This window comes from Dendrobates tinctorius, unplaced genomic scaffold (genome assembly GCF_039654945.1).
Source record: "Dendrobates tinctorius isolate UK_male_01 unplaced genomic scaffold, ASM3965494v1 ptg000086l, whole genome shotgun sequence".
Classification (NCBI taxonomy): Eukaryota; Metazoa; Chordata; class Amphibia; order Anura; family Dendrobatidae; genus Dendrobates; species Dendrobates tinctorius.
The window spans coordinates 50,190,673-50,216,025 of record NW_027361754.1 but is presented as its reverse complement, the minus strand read 5'-3'; the positions used below and the strand labels follow the sequence as shown (position 1 = coordinate 50,216,025).

Below are 25,353 nucleotides of genomic sequence, written 5' to 3'. Positions count from 1 at the left end.
CCGCTATCAAGTTCCACTAATGGGACATTAGGACTCAATCCGTTGTCAGGTTGTACATATATGTTCAATTCATGATTTTCACGGACAGACCTCGTACCTTTTATAGTATATGGGACTTTTCATACATATCTCAAGTTACGGGACAGGATCCTACTCAGCGGCTGGCTGTAACCCACGCCCCTCGCATTCACTGACAGGTGGTCCTAATGCTGATCCTGCAGTCAGTCAGTTACAGCCAACGCTCTCGATACACTTTGACTGAACCTGTGCTGGTGCCACCCCCGTGACTGATTCCAGAATGCTGCCAGGAGGAATAAAGTTAATTTCCTCCCGGCAGCGGAAATCAGAGTGCCAGCACCGGGCAGGTTTAGAACTCTACTAACCTGCAGATAAACCACACATCTGCAGGTTAATAGTGCTTTTTTTCACTTGACTGCTTCCCAAGATGAGCGAATCCACTGAAATTTTGTTTTGGACTGACTCACTCTCTTCAGCCGGCAGATTCGACACAGTCTGAGTCAAGTGTCCCGATTACCGTGAAAAGACATTTTTTTAGGCTCTGAGGTCTCTCCAGCCCTCAAATGAAGGGGAAGGAGTAAAAGAAGAAGAAAAAAACTCTCCTCCCCTGCATTGTTATCTAACTAACACTACCTCCACCACAGCTTGCCGGTCTGGTCCTCTGCTCAGTTCTCCCACCGCTGAAGCTTTCATGGTCACAAGGGGCCAATGAATGTCATTGATGTGTGTCGTCCCCTAATTATTAAGTGAGGCCATTTTTTTTTATATAATTTTCCCCCCATTGTGTTTCATATTATCAATGTGGCTTAATTTCTAATTTTGAGATACTGGTAAGAACATCACATGCTAAATATTTAGGAGTGGTTTATTGAACTATTTGAAATTGAAGGTTATGAAAAAAAGAGCTGAATTAGGATGGGTAAACTCAATATACACAAATTTGGAATCCGTGAACAACATTTTTAGAATCTAACTTTGTGGGCAAAATTCTTTATGGAAACATCTGATTTGTTCTTGACCCCTTGGCTACTGGAGGCAGAATTAGCATAAATTAATATTTTAAGCTACTCTCATAAGATGCGAGTTCAAGCTTTTCCCTTCTTTCTCTCTTTGTCCTTTCCCTTTTCCACATTTTTAAACTTTTATTATCGATGTAGTCAAACAATGGAACTGGTGTTCTCTAAACTTAATGAATGTTTCTTTGTTGTCTTGTACAACAAAGAATTCGCAAGAAAAAGAACAAAAGTAGATTTACAAAACATTTACAAATGTATCTGGGAAACACTAAAGATACTGTCACACTTAGCGATGTACCAGCGATCCCGACCAGCGGGAGGTATTAAGTAGGGTGAGAAAATCGCTCAAGGAATCAGCTGAACCTCCCCATATGCAAAAAATATCATCAATATAACGTTTCCAGATAAGAACATTCTCTATAAAAAGAGTATTCTTGTAGATGATAGTAGCCTCAAAATCAGCCATATAGCAATTTGCATATGGGGGGGGCTACATTTGATCTCATTGCTGTGCCACGTTGCTGTAGAAAAAAATTTGTTTTCAAACATGAAAAAAATTAGAAGTGAGGACCAAGGTTAAAAGGTCAATAAAGAGGTTGGTATGTTCAATGGGCATGTCAGATGTTATAAGGAGTTTCCTGATAGTCAATAGCCTCTTTATGAGGAATAGAAGTATAGAAGTCTTTGACATCAAATGATACTAGGTAGGATGCCCTGGGAATAGGACCTAGATGTTTAATGGCATCAAGAAAAGCTCAATTATATGCTGTATATATTTTTTTTCACTTATAGTTACTGATGAAGGCCAGTGAGGCCGAAACGTCTATTATTTTCTGGCTGCATTAAAAAATCCCCAAAAAATATCCTAGAAGTTGAGTGCCAAGTTTTCTTTATTATTCATGTATGGTGTGGGGCCCTACTTGAGCACCTTCTGAAGTTGTGCATACGCTGTTTTTCCTTTACTCATATGGTCAACTTTTGACCTACGTCTTCTCCTCCCTCCCCCCTGCTTGCAAAATATTCAAAACGGAGCTAGAATTTATCTGGCTCAAAACAGACTGAACTGCTCACTGAGGGATCTGGTCACAGCTGCCTATTGAAGTCTATGGACTTGGGAGGAGGGGGAAGCAGAATCAGAGAGAGGCTGCACTTGCTTTCTAGTAAGTGTTTTATCTAACCAATGTACTGGATTCACAGCTACACTCCTCAGTACTGCTGTATTATGTTCTCCATGCTGCTTTCTCTAGTGAGAAATATAGGGATACAAGGCACAAAATGTCCAGAAATAGTTGTGTTCCTGTCATACTCACACATGACCGCTGATCCTGAGGAATCGCCGGAAAGTGCATATCTGATTCAGATTATATCCATTGTTCGGTCCAACCCTTGGATGTTCTGTAGGCGAGTTTTCACCTTGCTTCCCTCTTTTCCATGACTGGTTGTAATTGCTTGATGTTCATTTTTGTTGGTTTCCAACCAACAACCTTTCAGTCTCCCATGTTTCCTTTTACCACTGACCATTCGGTGTAGCATCTCCCTTTCTAGTGACTGTCCTCATCACATGGCTACAAATTGTCACTTGCTGCCTGGTGATCTTGCCTTCTAATACTGGGTTTATATGATCAAGGACATCTTTGTTAGTGATCCTGCTGTTCATGGAATTCGTAGAAGTCTTTTTCCAGTGCCACAACTCAACGGCATCAATTTTTCTTCTGTCTGCTGTAGTGTCCACATCTCACAGCCATATGTTGTAATTGATATGCAAAATACAAGCCGCGGAGACACCATCACATGTTTCTCACCATCATATGCATATTTTTACATATTTCCCTTAAGGGATGGGGGCATTGCTCTAGAATCACTGCGTTGAGAAACATGTGATGGTGTCTCCGCAGTGTTGGATGTTGATCTCCATGAGTTCATTCATCCTCATTTTTCATATGTTGTAATTGAAACATGGGAGAGCGGGATGCTCAATGCCAGGTGCAGCTGCTGACAAAAGTGCTTCCAAGCTGTAAGGATAAAAAAAATCCCCACATTTATTCGTGCATCGTGTTTCGCAGAAGATTTTCCTCCTTCAGGCCAATGCATAATGCCTGAAGGAGTAAAATTTACTCTGAAATGCGTTTCACAAATAAAACTGAGATTTTTTATCCTTACAGCTTGGAAGCACTTTTGTCAGTTGCAGCACCCGGGATCCACCTCCCCTTCTTTTCCTTGTCAGTTCCTCCACCCATCGGGAGTGAGCACAGTGGCCGGAGCAGCAGCCATCATTGGCGTCTCATACACTATTCCACAAAGTTATGCGGCACACAACCCGTCCAGGTGAGCCACCAATTCTCCAGCTTATCCCCACCTGCAGTTAGCGGTGTTACACAGGGAGCACCTCTTTTCTTCTCTTCATATCTGGTATTTGGGAACGTAGTTGCATTGATCATTCTTTATTTAACAATGACTGAGTTGTCCTTTCACCTCGATATTTGGCCCATGCTTACCATGGCTGCCCACAGCAGTGCTAATTGAATCTTGATCTCAGGCTGCCGAACCGCCACTGGGATAAATGAGGGACCCAAGAAAAGTGAAGCTGTTGACCACTTCTGTTTCTTCATTGTTGAGCTTTATGTGGACTTTCTTGTTAGTGGTAGTCATGAATGAGGAAACACCTGGTGACCTGCCCCATAAAACCATCAAAATGAAAGTCCATGGATCAGAATCAATATGCTTCAAATATGGTGATCGACATCGAGTCTGATGCACTGGATGAAATCATTCCTGCTATTGAGGAAGAGCAAAGACAGATTTGGATTAACTAGGACACAGATGACAAAAGAGGAGGAAACCCACATGGGGCAGAATGGCACCATCTGTACTGTAGTTGATGGAACTTACAGAATTCTAGTGCTCATCCATTCTTGAGGTTGGTGGGGGTCCCAGCTGCTTGGCTCGCATCCCTAACTGTATAACAACACTTTGTGGATGAAACAAGTTCCTTATTCGAGGATAGGACGTGTTGCCCAATGAACCCTCCCACAAGTAAGAAATTTGCGTCTAACTAAAGTGATTAAGAACTAACAAAAATTTGTTTTTCACTAGCTTTTTGCTACCCCATTTGAAAGCGCTATGTTTATTGGCAGAGACTCTGATTCCTGGGATGTCACTTATGTTACTGAGTGCTGTAGTTTTTTTATTTAATTAAAAAACTGTTTTTATATACTGTAGATCTAGCAGTTCTCTGACTGCTGAGCCCAGTATAACCCCGCCCACACCACTGACTGGCAGCTTTTTGCCTATGCACAGTGTACATAGAAAGCTGCCAATCAGTGGTGGGGGAGAGGTGAGACTAGCTGTCAGCTGGCCAAGTAGTCCTTTACTGATAATCTCCTGCTGATGGAAAAAAAAGTGATTTTATGAAAACTTAAAAACGGTAGCCAGCCCAGTTAGTGACACATCTCTGGAATCAGGGTCTCTGCCCTTATATCATACTGTTCTCATATTAGATAGCAAAAATCTGGTGACAGATGACCTTTAATAATAATAGTGGGGTTTTTTTTTGCTGTGGGCATTTGCAAATGAGCCAATTTGTATGCCAACACACTTTTTGTCCATGATGTGGCTGCTCTGTGTGATGAACGCAGCCCTATACTTATGTAAGTAATGTTTGCCAATTGGTGCCCAATGATCCACCAATATCTCAATTATTGAGAAGATTAACTTTAATATTATAAACACTTCCCTAAAAGAAATCGATCTACGTCCCATGACCCAGATGACCCCAGGACTCATTAAATATTCAGGCCAAGCCAACATGGTTTCGGTGAAATCGGGACCCATTATACCAGCAATTACCGCTCCCTGCAGACAAACATGTACCGAGTAAAAGAAAATAAGAAACAATCCTTTTCCTACACGGACGGAAAGTGCTAGACAAAGCTAATTGCAATTACTCGCTTTAAATTACTTGAGCCCAACAAGTAAGCGGCGTGTTGTAATAAAATACCCACATGGGCTTTATCAATCAAGGCCTCGACATCTCATCTTCCCGCATCCACGTCCCCCAATCTTCTCCTCATTAGCAATTAAGCTGCTTATTATGATGCAGAATTTCCATGTTAAATTGTGAGTGGAGCTGCTGTCATTAAACTGTTTGGCCGGTCTGGGGAAAAGCATACATTACATGGCAGGCGGCGCGCAGGACTCTCTGAACATGGAGATGTTATCTGCGAGATGCTTGCCTCGAATTTTGCCATCTTTTTTTTTCAAATGTAAATGTTCAAAATGATTACAGAGGATCATCTCTCACCCCGTTATGCTGAATTGTGTAAAGGCAACTTATAATGGGGAAGGTCTGCAGCAGTCTACAGTATATTTACTGTATGTATCATTTACTGCCTCTGCTTTTCTTCAGCTCTTTCAACTCCTCTTATCAGTCTGGACTATGACTGTCTATGCCCTGATTCTGCAAAGAGGCATCAAAGAACGGCTTACATCTAGGAGTCGCTGCATTTACGGTTAGGTGTCATTCGCCATGTTGTAAGGGTGTGGAATGTACAGTCATGCTCCTGCCCCTGAGGACAACAAAGTGTGAATAGTGACATGCATTTTTATACATGTATTTTGCTATTTGAAGTGTGAACTATGTTCTGCGTTTTTTATTGTGTATGAGAGTAAGATATAGCATAAGTATAATATGCTCAGTGCACAGGTAATATTGCTGATGTAGAAGTACTAGAAAGGCAATGCCCAGTATGAATAGTATATAGTGCAGGGTAAGCACAGGATAAGACATCATGTAGTGCTTAGGATAAAGAGAGTGATTAGGTAGGCTAGGACAAGATACAGTTAATGATTGGCACTAGCCCAGCTTGGGGGGGACCAGTGCTAGTAAAAAGGAGATTACTTCCTGATAGTAGATCAGATACATAGAGTTTGTTATTGACAGAGACCGGGTCAAGTTCAAGGTGAAGTGGGCTGTTGGCATGACCGGTACATATTATTCTGTGTGGTATGAGGCTTTACAAGGCTCCCAGTGGACATTCCTGCAATGTCCAGAGCCTAAGGCTCGAAACATGTGCTATGGAAAGCACATTAAGCCCTTCCGTCCAGAGAAAGATGGAAGTGGAACTGCGGTTCACTGGCATCTCCACTTCGCCACAGCAGACGTCCAGCCCGATACAATGGCCAGAGTTAGTCCTTCGGTGGTAACCTGCAGTTTCCGGCACAGTCTGGGCTTAAGGTCTTGACCGGAACAATCTGGGCTTCGATGCAGACTTCTCTCCCACATTGTCGCTCTGTTCTTTTATATTAAATAACTGCGCCACAGCTACCACCTGAACCAGCACTCCCTTCAACTTTATCCCCCCTGAAACGCTTCATCTATCTTCTAGTTCCACCTTGCTCAGTAGATGGAGCTTTCATGCACTGCATCTTTGACTCCCCAACCCCTTATACACACATGCACTCTTTGGGCCCGATGCATTATTGCATTTGCACCTTTTTTGTCTACTTTTTGTGCTCCATTCTTTCAATTTGTGCCTTAAAAAAAAAAAAAAAAAAAACATTTTATATACATTGGCCCGTGTTATTGTTTTATATATAGTAAGTTCATCATTGTGAGAGCGGTTTGAGGTTTCCAAGATGTTTTCAGCTGGTTTATCAATTGCAACTTTTTAATAAGTATCAGAATTAATATACTCCAGTATTTCCCTCTGCCCAGTGTAATTTTATGGAAATCTGGTAATGTTGCTCAAGTTTAGCAACATTTTATCAGGAGCATGTTTGCTTGGGGTTTTTTTTTGCACTAAAAAGTGTTAAAAAATTATCAAAGGCAGAAAAAGAGCTTTTCTTATTTTGTGCAAAATTCATGAACCGCGTATGCTAATTTTAAGGATTGCAAATAAAATGTAAAAAATAAAAGGGACAGAAAAAAAGAAAATTATGAAATAAGGCACTTGGTCTTTGGCTAATAGCATATATGGTGGCAGTAAAGGGTTCCTCAGGGGCGGACAAACCATTGGTACAACCTGTGCAGCCACACAGGGGCCCAAGAGGTAAGGGGGCCACTATCACCTCCATGTAGGGAAGGTGACCTGACGGATGGACGGACTTGTCAGAATAGAGAAAGGAAGGTTTGCACAGTTTAGACAGGTGTCAGTTATTACAGTGGGGAAACAGCTAGGAAAGTGTAGTGGACGTGCAGTACCTTGGGTTGACCATTAGAGGGCAGGGACTGAGGAAAGATAAAGTCAGGGGGGTGGTCCTGACACAAAAATACTGCAGCTTAGACGAGGCAAGGAGGAAAAGTATACCGTATTGAGAGAGACGACTGATCAGCAAAAGTACTGTTGGTTTACGGGCCTAAGGCGGCCACAGTGACGGATCTGACAGGAGCGTCTAAGAGTGAAGAGAGGACGGTGCGTATATGTACGTCCCCAGTGTAAAGTACGGTGTGCGTGAAGCGGCCATGGAAATGGATGGCCACGAAGGAAATATTGTGGTGTACTGTGAGGGCCGTCAGTCGGACGGAGAGAGAATAAACTTGGACCTGTTGAACCCGAAACCTGCCTCATCTTGTGTCTTTATGTTGCTGCACGGTCCGCAGAGGGACCACCCCCCAGCTCGACCCACCGACCCTACACTTGACGTAGTCGGCAGGATAAACGCCGCTAATACAAGATCTTCTGCGGCAGGCCTGTCCCAAGGGATGGAAAAAGACTCAGACTGCTCTGTGTGGATTATAAGCACCTGTGGAATACAAATCAGCTACCTGTGGATTATAAATTGGGAGCGCTGTAGTGCTGTCATGATCCAGGCTGGATCTGACAAGTTAAATGGACAAATTGAACTTTTTTTCCTTTAGCTGTCTGCCAAAGTGGTGTGATTGCCCCCAGTGGCCATTAGAATTATTGCACTGTGGTGTCGTTTGTTCTAAGTTGCCCCGGTGGTGGTGAGCGGTAGTGCACTTTAGTTTCTTTGGTTAAGTGCACGTAATTATAAAACAGGTGTGATGCTCTATAAAAGAGTGTCAGGTGTGTTGATCACGGTTGGTGATAGGTCTTCAGATAGTCATGCACAAGGAAGCCTGGGTGAAAGATGGAGCTGAATAAGAGTCCTGGGCAGCCCAGCCAGAGGGGACGAGTGGCAGCTATGGAGTCTGCAAGGAGTGCTGGCATGGATTGGTGGAGTCCAACGATGGGGTCTGCAAGAAGGGCTGGCATGGCATGGTGGAGTCGCAGTTTATGGTGTCAGCAGGAAGTGCTTGTATGGCTTGGTGGAGTGGCGACTATGGTGAGAGTTGCACTCAGCATGCTGGACTTGATTGCTGAAAGCTGGACTCAAGCATGCTGGACTTATTGGCAGAAAAGTTGGACTCAAGCATGCTGGACTTTTTGGCAGAAGCTGGACTCATCTTTGGGACTCTGTTTACTGGGCAGCTGCAATTGGTGGTGGACTCTACTCCAAGGCTGCACTATGGTGATGGATCCGGTTATGGTGATGGATCCGGTTGAAGGACAAGATGCACGCAGGTGGTGGGCTCTGTTGCGGGGAGCATAAGCAACAGAGCAAAGCTAAGTGGTGTCCCCCTGTATTGTCATTTTTCCTTATGTGTGTTTAGTGCAGTGGTGGGATTAGTTTCCGCACCGACCAATTCCCTAGTGAGGGTTTAGGTGCAGGGCGAGTAATGGTTTTGAGGTTCCTGTGCATTGCCCGGTGGGGAACCGGCATAGGGAACGTTAGGAGTGTAGAGACACTGACTCAGGGGAGTGCAGGACGTCTCCACGTCCCCATTCCCTAACGCAGGGCCCCCATTGTTATTGTTACCCAGGTTTCCCCTTTTATTGTTTAAATTCGCCTTACTGGAGGTCGGGGTTTCCAGACTTACGTGTATTACCTAAATTCGCCTGTTGGAGGCGGCATATCCAGCTGCACATGTTATTATTTAAATTCACCCAACTGGAGGCGGTGTATCCAGGGTCACATGTTATGAATGAGTCACTGTAGGAGGCAAAAACAGAAATACTAGCTAAGTCCAGAAAACCAGAGAAGTTGGCAGCTATCGGATTGCAGACCCCTGAACCTATCAACAACAACTAGCAGAAGCCGTGGGGGGTTCCTACGGTGCCCTAGACCCCTCGATCACAGCCGGAGAACTAAATAGCCTAAAGACAGAAAGGGAAATCTAAACTGCCCCAGAGCAGACCCCAAAGCAATAGGCAGCCCCCAACATATAGTGACGGTGAAGCAAGATGAAAAAACACACAGAAAGATAGGCTGAGCAAATGATGGGGCCCAAGCTAACTAGATAGGACAGGATAGAAAAGCTGCTGTCTGTAATCTGCCAAAACCCTATCAAAAACAAGAGCCAACAGCTGATAGGGAAAAAAGCCCTGAAGACGCTAGGCTTCAAAAAGACTATATCAGTACTCAGGTATTTTCTGAAGACAGAGCAAAAAGGAATTCAGCTCACCCCAGCAGGGAATGGCAGAAATCAAGGAAAACAATGCAAAACAAAACAAAAACACAAATGCAAAAAGTAGAGCAGAAAACTTTTGAGGAGCAGGAATCAGACTGGTCTCCTAGAATCCCTCAGAGAGATCACCAGCAAGGCAGAAGGGCGTTGGCTGCCTTATATCCAGTCAGTAATTCCCATCACCCAGTCATCATCATCCTGCCCAGGTGCTTGGTAATCAGCCTCATTACCTTCCTTCACGAGAAGAGGGAGTTCATCAGACCTCAATGGTGAAGGGGAAAATAAACTCACAACAGTCACGTTTGTCATATGGGACAGCAATATGTACCAGGAGGCCGATGCTCCCATATACTGGACCCTGATAAGTGGGTGCAAAGGCCTGCAGACGCCCCACCCAGCAGAGGGAGTGGCCCAGCGGAAAAGTTTGGCTGCGGCTGTCTAGTGCTGCTCATCGGACGGTATGTGACGCTGTGGATGTCGGGGCATCAGGCGCCTGGAGTGGCGGTGGCGCCGGGAGGTCGAGTCACACCAGGAAACGTCTCTCTGAGTCCCGGGCAGGAAGCTGGATGGTGAGCGGAGAAGTGGAGCCTTTGCGGAGCCAGCGGGAGCAGCCACAGAAGATACCAGCAGGGGACCTGCCCGCGGAGCTCCTGTGCCTGGAGGCTAGCCCCGCCGGACGGCGGGGAGAAGAGCAGAGACTGCGGGAGGAGCCACGTGGTAACATGACGAAGGCCATGGTGCCAGGAAAGGTGAGAGTTCCCCTGGTCACACCAGTGGCCCCGCAAGCGGTCTCTACCATTCAGCCACAGCCCGCGGCATCCTGTGTCCCTGAGAGTCTGATCAGGGGAGGCCCTACTGTCTACGTGGAGCTGAGCGGGGCCTCCGCTCCTAACCCCGAGCCACCCCGCCTGGTGATGCCATGCCCGGTGTCGCCGGTGCGGAACCTGTCACTGGAAAACGCTGTTGCATTCCCCCTGCCAGATGTGACAACTTCCCCGAAGCCAGCCGTTACTGCTACTATACTGGCTCCGGTTGAAATTCTGGATGCGGCCCATCTCGCGGCCGTGGCTATGCCGGCGTTGGAGCCGTCGTAGCCAATGAGGTGGTTCCTGTGGCCCAATCTGCGAGAAACACGGCTGTCCCTGTTGAGAGAGACGACTGATCAGCAAAAGTACTGTTGGTTTATGGGCCTAAGGCGGCCACAGTGACGGATCTGACAGGAGCGTCTAAGAGTGAAGAGGGGATGGTGCGTATATGTACGTCCCCGGTGTAAAGTACGGTGTGCGTGAAGCGGCCACGGAAATGGATGGCCACGAAGGAAATACTGTGGTGCACTGTGAGGGCCGTCAGTCGGACGGAGAGAGAATAAACTTGGACCTGTTGAACCCGAAACTTGCCTCATCTTGTGTCTTTACGTTGCTGCGCGGTACGCAGAGGGACCACCCCGCAGCTCGGCCCACCGACCCTACATCCACAGCTGGTGGAATTGTGCATGATGATGAGATATTGGACTGCAAATAGCCCATATCCTGTTCTGGCACATGGGCCCTTTTCTCTGTGTCCACCAGTGAGGTTCCCTGCAAATATCCAAAGTAAATTAACATAGCATCTAAGATATAGCAACTAATAGGAAATAGGAGTTAACATGTCGTCTTATTCCGGCTACTGCTGAAAAAAAAATGCCAATATAAAAACATTTGCAGAAAGAATTATTAAAGGATATGAACACCTTTAGGGGCATTATTTTACTTATGTTCAATTAAAGCATTTTTGCAATAGGTTTTTAGTGCAATAGTTTTTTTTTTTTTGCAATTGTTTTCAGTAACATTTGGCTCCTACAGCTTTATATGTATTACTGTACATATCATACTGCAGAATCCTCATAATCTTTACATATCTGTCAGCTGATGGTTAAAATTTTAAAATTGCTGAACTTTTGTTTTGGTCCATAAAAAAGAAAAAAGGGGAGTGTTACTGAATTCTGTGAGTTTGACCCATTCTGCATGTGTTTGGCTTTTACAGCCTCTAGGCATCACCGTACAAACAGCCCAAATTTTTTATTGAAATGGATTTTAGATAGATATAGATAGATACAGTGGGGCAAAAAAGTATTTAGTCAGTCAGCAATAGTGCAAGTTCCACCACTTAAAAAGATGAGAGGCGTCTGTAATTTACATCATAGGTAGACCTCAACTATGGGAGACAAACTGAGAAAAAAAAATCCAGAAAATCACATTGTCTGTTTTTTTTTTCATTTTATTTGCATATTATGGTGGAAAATAAGTATTTGGTCAGAAACAAAATTTCATCTCAATACTTTGTGATATATCCTTTGTTGGCAATGACAGAGGTCAAACGTTTTCTGTAAGTCTTCACAAGGTTGCCACACACTGTTGTTGGTATGTTGGCCCATTCCTCCATGCAGATCTCCTCTAGAGCAGTGATGTTTTTGGCTTTTCGCTTGGCAACACGGACTTTCAACTCCCTCCAAAGGTTTTCTATAGGGTTGAGATCTGGAGACTGGCTAGGCCACTCCAGGACCTTGAAATGCTTCTTACGAAGCCACTCCTTCGTTGCCCTGGCGGTGTGCTTTGGATCATTGTCATGTTGAAAGACCCAGCCACGTTTCATCTTCAATGCCCTTGCTGATGGAAGGAGGTTTGCCCTCAAAATCTCACGATACATGGCCCCATTCATTCTTTCATGTACCCGGATCAGTCGTCCTGGCCCCTTTGCAGAGAAACAGCCCCAAAGCATGATGTTTCCACCACCATGCTTTACAGTAGGTATGGTGTTTGATGGATGCAACTCAGTATTCTTTTTCCTCCAAACACGACAAGTTGTGTTTCTACCAAACAGTTCCAGTTTGGTTTCATCAGACCATAGGACATTCTCCCAAAACTCCTCTGGATCATCCAAATGCTCTCTAGCAAACTTCAGACGGGCCCGGACATGTACAGGCTTAAGCAGTGGGACGCGTCTGGCACTGCAGGATCTGAGTCCATGGTGGCATAGTGTGTTACTTATGGTAGGCCTTGTTACATTGGTCCCAGCTCTCTGCAGTTCATTCACTAGGTCCCCCCGCGTGGTTCTGGGATTTTTGCTCACCGTTCTTGTGATCATTCTGACCCCACGGGGTGGGATTTTGCATGGAGCACCAGATCGAGGGAGATTATCAGTGGTCTTCTATGTCTTCCATTTTCTAATTATTGCTCCCACAGTTGATTTCTTCACTCCAAGATGGTTGGCTATTGCAGATTCAGTCTTCCAAGCCTGGTGCAGGGCTACAATTTTGTTTCTGGTGTCCTTTGACAGCTCTTTGGTCTTCACCATAGTGGAGTTTGGAGTCAGACTGTTTGAGGGTGTGCACAGGTGTCTTTTTATACTGATAACAAGTTTAAACAGGTGCCATTACTACAGGTAATGAGTGGAGGAAAGAGGAGACTCTTAAAGAAGAAGTTACAGGTCTGTGAGAGCCAGAAATCTTGATTGCTTGTTTCTGACCAAATACTTATTTTCCACCATAATATGCAAATAAAATGAAAAAAAAAACAGACAATGTGATTTTCTGGATTTTTTTTTTCTCAGTTTGTCTCCCATAGTTGAGGTCTACCTATGATGTAAATTACAGACGCCTCTCATCTTTTTAAGTGGTGGAACTTGCACTATTGCTGACTGACTAAATACTTTTTTGCCCCACTGTATAGTCCGATTTTTATGACTGTATGACTGCGCCATAACACTATCAAGAGTGTGTGGATTACGAGAAGGAGCAGAGGGCAGATGTGCATCTAGTTCTCTAGTGGTAAGAGGTGTCAGATGGGATCAACCTTTTACTCTTTACACTTGCTCCCATTTTTACTCCCGCTTATTAATACCTCTTGTCAATTACTATTCCTCCTCTGTTAACTTGGCTTGCCATTTTCTTTACAAGAGTCTTCAGTTTAGATGTTTTCTGAAGAATCTTAATTTGAATCTATTTTTTATAGTCTATTTTTACCCAGAAACCTGGAATGTAAAAATCCACTGAGTTTGAAAGCGTCTGCAGCTTTATGATGATCATGCCGATTCCCTGCTGATCCCATTTCACCTGTCTGGTCAAGCATGGCCCTATGGCCAAATTATAACAAAATTACTTTTCCTGGCAGCTGCTCGTTAATTGGATGTTAATGCTGCTTGTGCCTAAATGGCAGAGCAGAGTGTACAAATATTAAATAATTTCTCCGTTTCCCGAGACAGAACACCCTGTGCTGCTACGCCGCTATATCATATTCTAACTGGTCCTGAAGTTTTAGTGACATTTGCAGGAAAAAAAACGTTAATAAAATAATTTTTGGATACGTAGATGAGCGTTTTGTGATGTCACAGAGCACCCTAGTGGTCGCTATTTGTAATTATCTGTATTTTCTGAGTTTAATTACAGCTATTGGATTGAGTTTACCCGTTAAAAGTAGTTCAGCAAAGCCGATATACCTGGTGGGGAAGTTTTTGGAGTTAAAATGAATTTTTTTTTCGTTTATTAAGATTTCAATTAAAAAAAAAAAGATTTTACAATACTCCTAATAAGTGATGTAAAAGCAAATCTCTCAGTTTTTAGATCAGATATTAGCCACATGTGACCCTTATGTTTCATTACAGAGTAAGACAGAAGAAGAGACTGAGTCTGGCGAAGAGCCCAGCCCCAATAAACGTCACAGTCGGTCCTTGATGGGAAGCTTTTCCAAGCGCAAGGTTATTGTGATGCTAATTAAATGGGTCCTTGTGGGGCAATTTCTATTTGTGAATGTGCATATTGTAGGCTAAAAAATATTTTTGCATTTGGGTTTCATTGAAAGTTTTGCACGATTTGCCTTCTACAGTCTCTGTGTTGCTCTGTCTGTCTTAGGCTGCAGAATGAGTTAACTGAGAATCAGATAGTGAGCCACCATGCCGGTCCGATGGGGAGTTTACAACTCTTATTTGTCATTTTGTGAGCTCCTCTTCAATGATTTGTGACCAAAACAATGTTGAATGTGCAGGAAAACAAAAATCCAAACATTCATTTTTGTAATTGGGCTTCATTAAAAATGGTGACCTCTATGGCTTTTTCACATAGTTTGTGGTTATAAGTTCTCTCCTAATAGAATGAGCTCACTGGCAGATTCTCAGTTAGCTCACTCTGTAGCCAGCAATAGACCATGTAATACAGTGGCTATAAAAGGCAAATGGTGCAAAAGTTTTAATAAAACCCAATTGCAAGAACGAATTTTAGTCCATAACACATACATTTAGGTTAAAAAACATAAAAAATGGTCCTCAAACATGGGGATTAGACCAGAAGACAAAAACCTAAATACCTTCTCTCTGGCCTTTAGAAAAAAGCTGGCCGAATTAAAAAGAGCTCAAGTTTGGAAGAAGGCGATGACAGCCTGGAGCGGCAAGGAAGCATCGCCAGGACCTCAGTACATTACAGCAGGTATTTATGTGGTCTCTGTGGTTTTTATTATAAACTCAGATGGAATCTATGGAATTAAATCATCTCTGTTGTTCAATAGAATAAACCGGCAGAAGAAGACAATGAAACTGTCAAGAGCATTGTCCGATCTGGTGAAATATACAAAGTCAGTGGGTATCCACGATGTGGACACAGAAAGTAAGTCAAATTGACTGCTTTTCCCATTTCTTATCCTGTTAATATATTTCTTTCTTAGCGTTTATTCTGCTTATTTCTGCATTTTTTTTCCCATGATGATACGTGTGTCTATATACTGTATATGATACTGAATGTTAAAGTTGGAAGGTACATCCAGGGTCCTCATGTCCAACCCCCTGCTCAATGCAGGATTCACTAAACCATCTCGGACAGGTGTCTGTCCAGCCTCTGTTTGAAGACTTCCATTGAAGGGAGAACTCACCGCCTCTTGTGGCAGCCTGTTCCACTCATTGATCACCCTCACTGTCAAAAAGTTTTTTCTAACATTTAATCTGTGTCTCCTTCCATTCAGTTTCATCCCATTGCTTCTCGTGTTTCCATGTGCAAATGAGAATAATGATGATCCCTCTACACTGTGACAGACCTTCAGATATTTAGAGACCACTATTAAGTCTCCTCTTAGCCTTCTTTTTTTGCAAGATAAACATTCCCAGATCCTTTAACCGTTCCTCTTAGGCTGGTTTCACATTTGCGTTTTTTAGCGCTGGAAAAAAACGCACACCTGCGCATGCGTTTTTTCCCCTATATTTAACATGGGTGCGCATACCTGCGCACTGGTCAGCGCATGTATGCGATTTTCATGCGCTGCGTTTTTTTGGGGTGTGCGATTGGATTTTCCAGACGCAGCATGTTGCATTTTTTGGCCCTGCAAAAAAGCGCATGCGCACGTTTTGCGCTAAAAATGGCCATTATAGCCTATGGATGCGCATATGTGCGCACTGGCATGCTCATGTATGCGTTTTTTTGCATATGCGTTTTTTTTTTAAACCATGGAATTTAGGGGTTTGGGTTAGAGTTAGGGTTAGTTAAGGGGGTTTAGGGTTAGGGTTATGGTCAGGGTCAGGGTCAGGGTTAGGGTTAGGGTTAGGGTCAGGGTTAGGGTTAAGTATGGTTTTGTTAAGGATTAGGGTCATGGTTAGGGTCAGGATTAGGGTTAAGTATGGTTTTGTTAAGGGTTAGGGTCAGGGTTAGGGTCAGGATTAGGGTTAAGTATGGTTTTGTTAAGGATTAGGGTCAGGGTTAGGGTCAGGATTAGGGTTAAGTATGGTTTTGTTAAGGGTTAGGGTCAGGGTTAGGGTCAGGGTTAGGGTTAGGGTCAGGGTTAGGGTCAGGATTAGGGTTAAGTATGGTTTTGTTAAGGATTAGGGTCAGGGTTAGGGTCAGGATTAGGGTTAAGTATGGTTTTGTTAAGGGTTAGGGTCATGGTTAGGGTTAGGGTTAGGGTTAGGGTCAGGGTTAGGGTTAGGGTTAGGGTCAGGGTTAGGGTTAAGTATGGTTTTGTTAAGGGTTAGGGTCAGGGTTAGGGTCAGGGTTAGGGTTAGGGTCAGGGTTAGTTAGGGTTTAGGGTTTGGGTTAGGGTTAAGTATGATTTGGTTAAGGGTTAGGGTCAGGGTTAGGGTTAGGGTCAGGGTTAGGGTTAGGGTTAGGGTCAGGGTCAGGGTTAGGGTTAGTAAAGTCATGGTTTGGGTAGTGTGAGGGGCCACCTAAAAATGTTGGAAAAAAACGCAAACGCGGTAAAAACGCGCTAAAAACGCATACAAACGCATAAAAACGCTGCGTTTTTTTCATGCATGCTCATAAAAATGCTTGAAAAAAACGCAGCAGTTGTATGCTTATGTATGCGTTTTTTCAATGCGTTTTTTTGCGGGAAAAACGCGCTGCAAAAAAAAGCAAGTGTGAAACTAGCCTTAGGGCATACTTTGCAGTATGCTCACCATTCTAGTAGCTTTTCTCTGAACTTGCTCCAGTCATTTACTGTCTTTTATAAAATGTGATGCCCAGAACTGGACACAGTATTCCAGATGAGACCTGTCCAAGGAGGAGTAGAGGGAGATAATGACGTGATCTAGACTCTATGCTTCTCTTAATACATCCTAGAATGGTATTTGCCTTTTTTGCTGCTGCATCACACTGTTGACTCATGCGCAGACTGTGATCTATTAGTATGCCCAAGTATTTTTCACACGTGCTGTTGCTTAGTTCTATTACTCCCATTCTGTAGATGTAATTTTAGTTTTTCTTGCCCACATGTAGAATTTTGCTTTTCTCCCTGTTAAATACCATTCTATTAGTTGCTGCCCATTGTTAAACCTTATCTAGATTTTTCTGAATCCTTTCTCTGTCTTCTCTAGTGTTAGCTTTCTTTCCTAGTTTTACATCACCTGCAAATTTTATCAGTTTACCTTCAGTTCCCTTAGCTAGATCATTTATAAAAAAATATTGAACAACTCAGGGGCCAGGACAGAGCCTTGTAGTACCCCACTTGAAACACTCTTCCAATTTGATACACAATCATTTATTACCACTATTTAAGGACTATCACTGAGCCAGTAAAGAATCCACCTAACCGCAACCTTGTCAATCCCCATACTTGCTCATTTTTTCAATAAGAAAATTATGAGATACTTTATCAAATGCTTTCCTAAAGTAGAGAGAGAATATATCTACCACATTTCCCTCATCACCCAGTCAGTGAATCCATCAGAGAAGGAAATAAAATTAGTCTGGCATGACTTGTTTGCTACAAACCCATGCTGGCACTGGTTAATTACTGTATTCTTACCCAAATATGTACAGTACATACATGCTTTTTAATAATTTGGGCTGAGCAGCTAAGAGGGGCATTGGGGGCTGCGGGCCAAAGCTTTCTCTGATCGTATCGATCTTCTGCTTAAAGAAGGAGGCAAAGTCTTCAGCAGAAATGAGAGCAGAGGGAGGAGGTGTTGTGGGCTGGAGTAGAGAATTGAAAGTGTTGAAAAGCTGTTTAGGGTTGTGAGACAGTGAGGATATGAGGGATGCAAAGTAAGTTTGTTTTGCGGCAGAGAGCGTGTACTTGAAGCTGGCAAGGGACTGCTTGTATGCGTTGAAGTGCTCAGTAGAAAGAGTTCTCTTCCATCACCGCTTAGCGGCCCTGGAAACCCGTCTCAGTTCTTTGGTCAGGCTGGTCAGCATGGGCTGCCTGTTGATTGTACGAGTTTTGCTCTGCATGAGGGGGGCGGCCGAATCAAGTGTTGCTGTTATTGTGGTGTTATAAAAGGTGGCAGCAGCATCTGTGTCATGAAGGGAAGCTATGTCTGTGAGAGGGAGAAGGGACTCAGAGAGTGATTGTAAATTGAGGTGTTTGAGATTTCTGCGAGGGTGAGCAAGTTTGTGGAGTGGGGGTTGCGCAGTAGGAGAGTAGAGGGAAGAGAATGTCAGTAGGTTGTGGTTAGACAGGGGGAGGAGTGAGTTAGTGAGAGAACAGAGACGGGTGAAGATAAGGTCCAGCATGTGACCATCTTTGTGAGTGGCCGCAGAGGACCATTGAATGAGGCCAAAGGTGGCAGCTGAGGAAGTGTCAATGGGAATGCCCTGCAGACACCATTTTATTCTTCCTTAGATATGCCCCCCTTTCCATTTAATATACATTTTTTTTCCATTTTAACACGTAATTAAGTTCTGTGTTCATCCATCCTGGTCTCTTTAAATTCTTCATTCTTTTTGGGATTGTTACCGATTGTCCAGTGAGAATTCAGTTTAGCAAAAGCTCCCATCCTTCTTGGACATTTATGTACTTTAGAACATCCAGCCAAAATCTTCCTTTCTGAAGTCCAATTTTAAAGTTTTCTCCCTGCTGGTAAGAATTGAGTCCAGGCTTGCAGATCCTATTGTTTTCTCTTCTACGTTTTGAAAGATAAAGTTGTCAGCAAGAGAAGATAATAATTTTCTAGACCTATTGCTTTTGCCTGAGAGAGATTCCCAACAAACATCTGGATACTTAAAATCTCTCATGAACACTATGTTGGGCTATTTTGAGAACAAAGACATATGATGTAAAAAGAGTTCATCTAAATCTTCAGTCTATTCAGGTTGACCTATAGTAAATGTCTACAATAATGTCCTTTCTATTTTTCATTCAAACAGTTTCTACAGAGCTACCATTCTCTGAAGCTTGGATCTCTGTGGAGCTATGCATTTTCTTAGCATACAATACAACACTTCCTACCCTCTTCTCAATCCTGTTTCTTACAAATATTTTGGAGCTTTCATGGTTTGTATTCTAATCATATGTAGCTTCCCACCAAGTATCAGTGATGCCTATGACATCATATCTCTCTTCCTGTGTTAGCAGTGCCAATTCTCCTTGTTGGTTTCCTATGCACTGTGCATTTGTATAGAGACGTTTTAGTTTGTAGTTGGTTTATGTTGCTTCTCTATTTTCATTCAGAATTTGTTGACTTTGTTCTTTATTTCCACTTCTAGTAGCAGGGCTCTTAAAAGAATTCATTAGACATATATTTCCCATCCCATATTGTTCTAGTCTATAGCTCTCCTAATGATTGTAGCAAGACATCTACCAAATATATGTTTTCCTGTTATCAGAATATGCAGCCTATCTCTAGCAAGGAGTCCATAATATAAGTAATTGGCTTCATGGTCAGGAAACCAAAAACGTTGCTCACGGCATCACCTGTAGAATCTTGTTCAATCCCCTTCGTCCATGTCCATCCACTGGGAGGATGGATGAGAAGATGACCTACGCTCCCTGTTCCTTCACTTTCTGCCCTATGACCTACGCTCCCTGTTCCTTCACTTTCTGCCCTAGGACTTCAACGTCTATGCATATAGTTTCCAGGTCCATTTTTGTGGTGTCATTTGTTACTACGTGTATTAGTAGTCTTGGTGGTCATCTGTCGCATTGAAGAATCTTGATACCCTATTAGTCACATCTTTGATTTGGGCACCCGGAATACAGTACACATCTTGTGAGGTAATATCGGGTCGGCAGTTAGCGGCTTCTGTTCCTCTCAGCAGGGAATCCCCCCATGACCACCACTCTCCTTTTCTTCTTTTTCTCTCTTCAAGAGACTTCTGATGTCTTACTGGGGTGTTCTTTGTGGGCAAAGCACTTTTTTGATGTACATCTTCATAGTTGTTCTGCATGAGAGCCTGGTAGTGGTTTTTCAGCGGTATGGGTGCTGACTGCCTCTTCATCCTCCTGCTTCTTTGGGTCACTTGCTTCCATTTCTCTTCTTCTGCAGGTACATTGAAAGACGCTCTTCTTCGAACATTCTGAATAGTTATTTCTACTCTGTCATTAGCTTTTTAATAATAATAATAATCTTTATTTGGCGCCAACATATTCTGCAGCGCTTTACAGTTTAACAGTTTCAAAACACAAGTCATAAGTAACAACGTTAACAATACAGTAATTATGACCCTGCCCGTGAGAGCTTACAATCTACAATGAGGTGGGGGAGATACAAAGAACAGGTGTGTATTTACAATGATGTATTTACAATGATGGTCCAGCCATCTTGAGAAGGTGGGGGACAGAGATAGTGCATGGGCTACATACTCACACTTGCACATAAAATGACTGATTAGTGAACGTGATAGGCTGCTCTGAATAGATGTGTTTTGAGAGAGCGCCTAAAACTGTGCAAATTGTGGATAGTCCTAATTTCTTGGGGGTAGAGCATTCCAGAGGATTGGCGCAGCATGGGAAAAGTCTTGGAGTCGGGAGTGGGAGGTGCGGATTAGTGCAGAGGTTAGTCGAAAGTCTTTTGCAGAGAGCTGCGGTCGGCTATGCCGATAGACAGAAATGAGGGAGGAGATGTAGGGGGGTGCTGCACTGTGGAGAGCTTTGTGGGTGAGAACAAGTACTTTGAATTGGACCCTATAATGAATGGGCAGTCAATGTAAGGACTGGCGAAGAGCGGACGTGTCCGAGTACCGATTAGTCAGGTAGATGACCCTGGCTGTTGCATTAAGTATGGACTGGAGAGGGGAAAGTCTAGTAGCGGGGAGGCCAATTAATAGAGCGTTGCAGTAATCCAGGCGGGAGTGGATCAATGCTACAGTGAGGGATTTTGTTGTTTCCATGGTGAGAAAAGGGCGAATTCTGGAGATGTTCTTTAGGTGTAGGCGGCAAGAGCAGGCAAGACATTGTATATGGGATGTGAAGGAGAGGTTGGTGTCAAACATAACACCCAGACAGCGTGCCTGCTGCCGGGGTGTTATTATGGTGCCACCCGCGGAGAGGGAAATGTCAGATTTAGGGAGGTTAGTAGATGGCTGGAGCAGAAGAAGTTCAGTTTTTGAGAGGTTAAGTTTCAGATAGAGAGCGGACATGACGTTGGAGACTGTGGACAGACAGTCACTGGCGTTCTGTAGTACAGCGGGGGTAAGGTTGGGGGATGACGTATATAGTTGTCTGTCATCAGCATAAAGATGGTACTGAAAGCCAAATCTGCTGATGGTCTGTCCAATTGGGGCTGTGTAGAGAGAGAAGAGAAGGGGGCCAAGGACTGAGCCCTGAGGTACCCCGACAGCGAGAGGAAGAGGAGATGACGTGGAGCCAGCGAACAAAACACTGAAGAAGCGGTCAGAGAGATAGGAAGAGAACCAGGAGATAGCAGTGTCCTTAATGCCTAGTGACTGGAGCCTATGGAGTAGGGGACGGTGGTCAACAGTGTCGAAAGCAGCAGAAAGGTCGAGAAGAATGAGCAGAGAGTGTTCACAGTTACATTTTGCTGTCAGAAGGTCATTGGTCACTTTGATGAGTGCAGTTTCAGTCGAATGTAGGGGTCGGAAGCCAGACTGTGAAGGGAGCTTTTTCAGGAAAGCTGAAAAGTTCTTCTCTTGGAACGTTCTGATGAGATTCTTCTGCTCTGTCAAGGAAATCCTCGTCTTCTTTGATGCGCTTCAATGTGGATATTCTCTCCTGAAGATGTTGCACCTTTTCCTCTAACAGTCACAAGCTTACATTTCTGGCATGTCAAGTTTTTACGCTTCCTTTGGCAAGTCTGTAAACATATAGCACACATTGCAGCACGCCATATGGGTAATGTGCTTCTAAATATTCAACAAAAGAATTGATTCCTTCAAACTTCTTGATCCAGTAACACCCAAAGATCTTCAGACTCATGGTGACTCTTCAGAGAATGCACCTGAAATATGATATATACCGTGGGTATGGAAAGTATTCAGACCCCTTTAAATTTTTCACTCTTTTTGTTTCATTGCAGCCATTTGGTAAATTCAAAAAAGTTCATTTTTTTTTCAGTCAAGATGGGGTGCAGAGTGTACATTAATGAGGAAAAAAATGACCTTTTTTGAATTTGCCAAATGGCTGCAATGAAACAGAGTGAAAAATTTAAAGGGGTCTGAATACTTTCCGTACCCACTGTATATAAATATATAGATACATAAAAACTATATATATAACACACAGGGCGGTCCCCAGCATGGGACGAACACAGAGAGAAGAATTTCCCCTTTTTTCTTGAGACTTTCTGACCCCTCAATAACCTGATAAATAAGGGTATGATTTTCCTATTTCTATGTAACAGATATACCATTGCCGGATGACTCGTGTTAATATTCATGCCGGAGCTTCCTGCTAATCGCTCTCCTGTCCTGGTATTTTATGCTTCCTGTAACCTCCATGTGACGTCCTTGTGTTCCCCGCACGCTTAGTATAAATCTGACAGCAGGGACTTTCTCACAAGAACTAATTTTTAGGAAAAGCTTTTATATGACATAAAGTATAAATCTACTGTAATAGATGAATATAAAACCTGCAGCCAGACACAACGCAGCCTGTGCCTCTGACACCAGACACAGACTCTGGGTGATCACATATCCCTTTCTAGGCTTTATATTAGCTTTTTTTATACTTTTTGTTTATAATGCAAACCCTTAAAAGATACAAGCACCTTTGGGGTAATGTTTCCTTAATTGTATGAATTTTTGGTTAAAAAACTAAATGTGTGCTATTCCTTCATGACCAAGCGATTTTTCCATTTTTGAGCTTTAATTTTCTCCTCCCTTCTTAGCAAGATCCATTAATTCTGATTTTTCCATCAACATAGAGAAAAGAAGGCTCGCTTTTTTTTCTCGACACAAGTTGTAGGTTTATGATACCAGTCATTTTACCATAAAATGTACTGAAAAAAGTGGGAGAGAATTTTTAAGTGGGGTGAAAAGGTGAAAAAATGCAAATACACTTTACAGAGGAAGCCAAAAACTGTGGTCTCACTTATTGGGGGTAGTAATCCTAAAAGTTAATATTGACCCTTTCAGAGCTGTGCCACATCAATTGGTTAAAAAAACAATTCTACCATTGTTTTTAGTGCACTGAGCAGAAGTTTTTATGGCATTTCTGTTTTGGTCACATTTTATAGCATTTTTTTAAGAGCAGTGCAATGATCAAAAAATGGCAATTTCTGGCTTTTTTATTTTCATTTTTTTACCTTTAATTTACAGATTAAAGTAATGTTACAGTTTGAGAAGACTTTTTATGCTTTTTTAACTATGAGTTGAATGCTTTTTATTCATTGTTTAACTGGGAAAAAACAATTACTTGAACTTTTTTGGTAACTTTTTTTGGGAGGACCTTCATGGCAGCCGGTGTGGGAGGACCTTCATGGCAGCCGGTGTGGGAGGACCTTCATGGCAGCTGATGTGGGAGGACCATCATGGCAGCCGGTGTGGGAGGACCATCATAGCATCCATGGCGGTACTCATAAGGCCGTCACTTGCAATAGTAACCTATCAGCACTCAGCAATCACATTGCGGGGAAGCCAATTGCTGCTGGCGCTGTGCCCAACGGTAGCCCAGCCATTTGAATTGTGAGATTCACTCATCTTCTAGGACACTTATAGCAATCCCTTACAACTTTCTGCATTTTCTTTATTCCCCAGTTTCTAGCAGTTGGCAGGTATCCTCGTTTAGTGAGACAAAAGCTCATCAGATCCTCCAGCAGAAGCCAACACAGTTTGTCAGATTCAACCAGTACCAGTTGTCCCGCATCTACCCTTCCTCCTACAGAGTGGACTCCAGTAACTACAACCCCCAGCCCTTCTGGAACGCTGGTTGCCAGTTAGGTAAGTTGCTCAACGCTCCAATACATTCTAACAATTGTCTTTATATTGGTCGTTCATTTATCAGAATATATCTCTAAACTTAAAATTATGTTGATCCTAAAGATGAAATGCAAAATTCTTGCGGATGACATTAAAGTTTCGGACTGCCCTTCTCAGCCAGAGGCGATGGCATATTTTCTGCAGCGGTCACGTGGAGGTGCTGGTGGTTTCATGAGAACATCAGGTGGCTGTCGTTGCTGATGATCTGCATTGCACAAGACATGAACTACTCTGGTTAGGAATATGGATATACTTCGTTGTCAGAAAAATCTCACCATAAGAGTGGCTGAAAAATGTGCAAGTTAATAAAATAAAATATCGGTAATTCAAATTACATGTTGTCAATGAAACATTTTGTAGAGGTAAAACTTTTCATTGTGAATATGTAATGTGAATTGTTTTTTAATTTTTATAACCTTGTACGTATTTCAGCCGCTCGATTGGACATGCTCTATCGTCCTCACCCTCATCAGGATTTGTGATGTTGGTACTGATAGAACAGCAGAATAGTTTTCCAACCAATTAGTGAGCGGCGATGCTCAACATGACATGGTGACCCCCCCTCTATAATTTTGGCATATCCTTAAAAACTTCTGGTGCTGTAGTTCAGCAGCTGAACCGCCATGGGATACATGTCCCAAAAGTTTGCAGACATCTGATGTTCTTCTCGATGGAGAACTTCTCAGACAGATGGTCCATCTTTGTCTGGAGCAGCATCAATGGTGTCCTGGCAAGAAGCAGAAGGAGTCCTGTTGGAGAAGGAAATGTTGTGTGGGTGCTTTTTAGTTTCGATAGAAGCAAATTGTAAAAGATGAAGACACAGTAAAGATGAAGGATACACAACGCTATAAATACACTGAGTAATGTACAAGCTGGCTGGGACCAGGGGAGGGCGTCATTTTGCGATGATCAGATTAGGGCATTTTTGGGCATAAGGGTAAGTTTGGAAATTTACAAAAACAGCTTTCTATGTGTTTGGAGACTTTGCCACAAATTCTTGCCATCTGCAAAATTATTTTTTCCTGTAAAATGACAAACGCTATAGTGCAATCAGACCATACGCCAATATCACACTGCCATTTTTGTCCTGTCTCTTTGATGTTTTAACATCAAAGTTACCCCATCTGAACACCTAAATTTAATAACTTTTCATAGGTCATTGAAGTTGATATTCTCTTCTTTTTTTATCGTTCATATCTCTGCAGTTTGCGAAGGCAATTTTTATTTCCTACAAATAACATCCTGGCCAA

At 43.1% G+C, this 25,353-nt stretch overlaps 1 protein-coding gene across 1 annotated transcript in view; it reads left to right on the top strand.

The window, feature by feature from the left end:
- Nucleotides 1-25,353, top strand: part of PLCH2 (phospholipase C eta 2) — an 891,775-nt gene that overhangs the window by 795,036 nt on the left and 71,386 nt on the right. The window contains exons 15-18 of the mRNA XM_073585390.1: nt 14,140-14,232; nt 14,856-14,956; nt 15,036-15,133; nt 23,882-24,064. Of these exons, the coding sequence (XP_073441491.1) occupies nt 14,140-14,232; nt 14,856-14,956; nt 15,036-15,133; nt 23,882-24,064 (475 nt within the window). The remainder of the gene's footprint in view (nt 1-14,139; nt 14,233-14,855; nt 14,957-15,035; nt 15,134-23,881; nt 24,065-25,353) is intronic.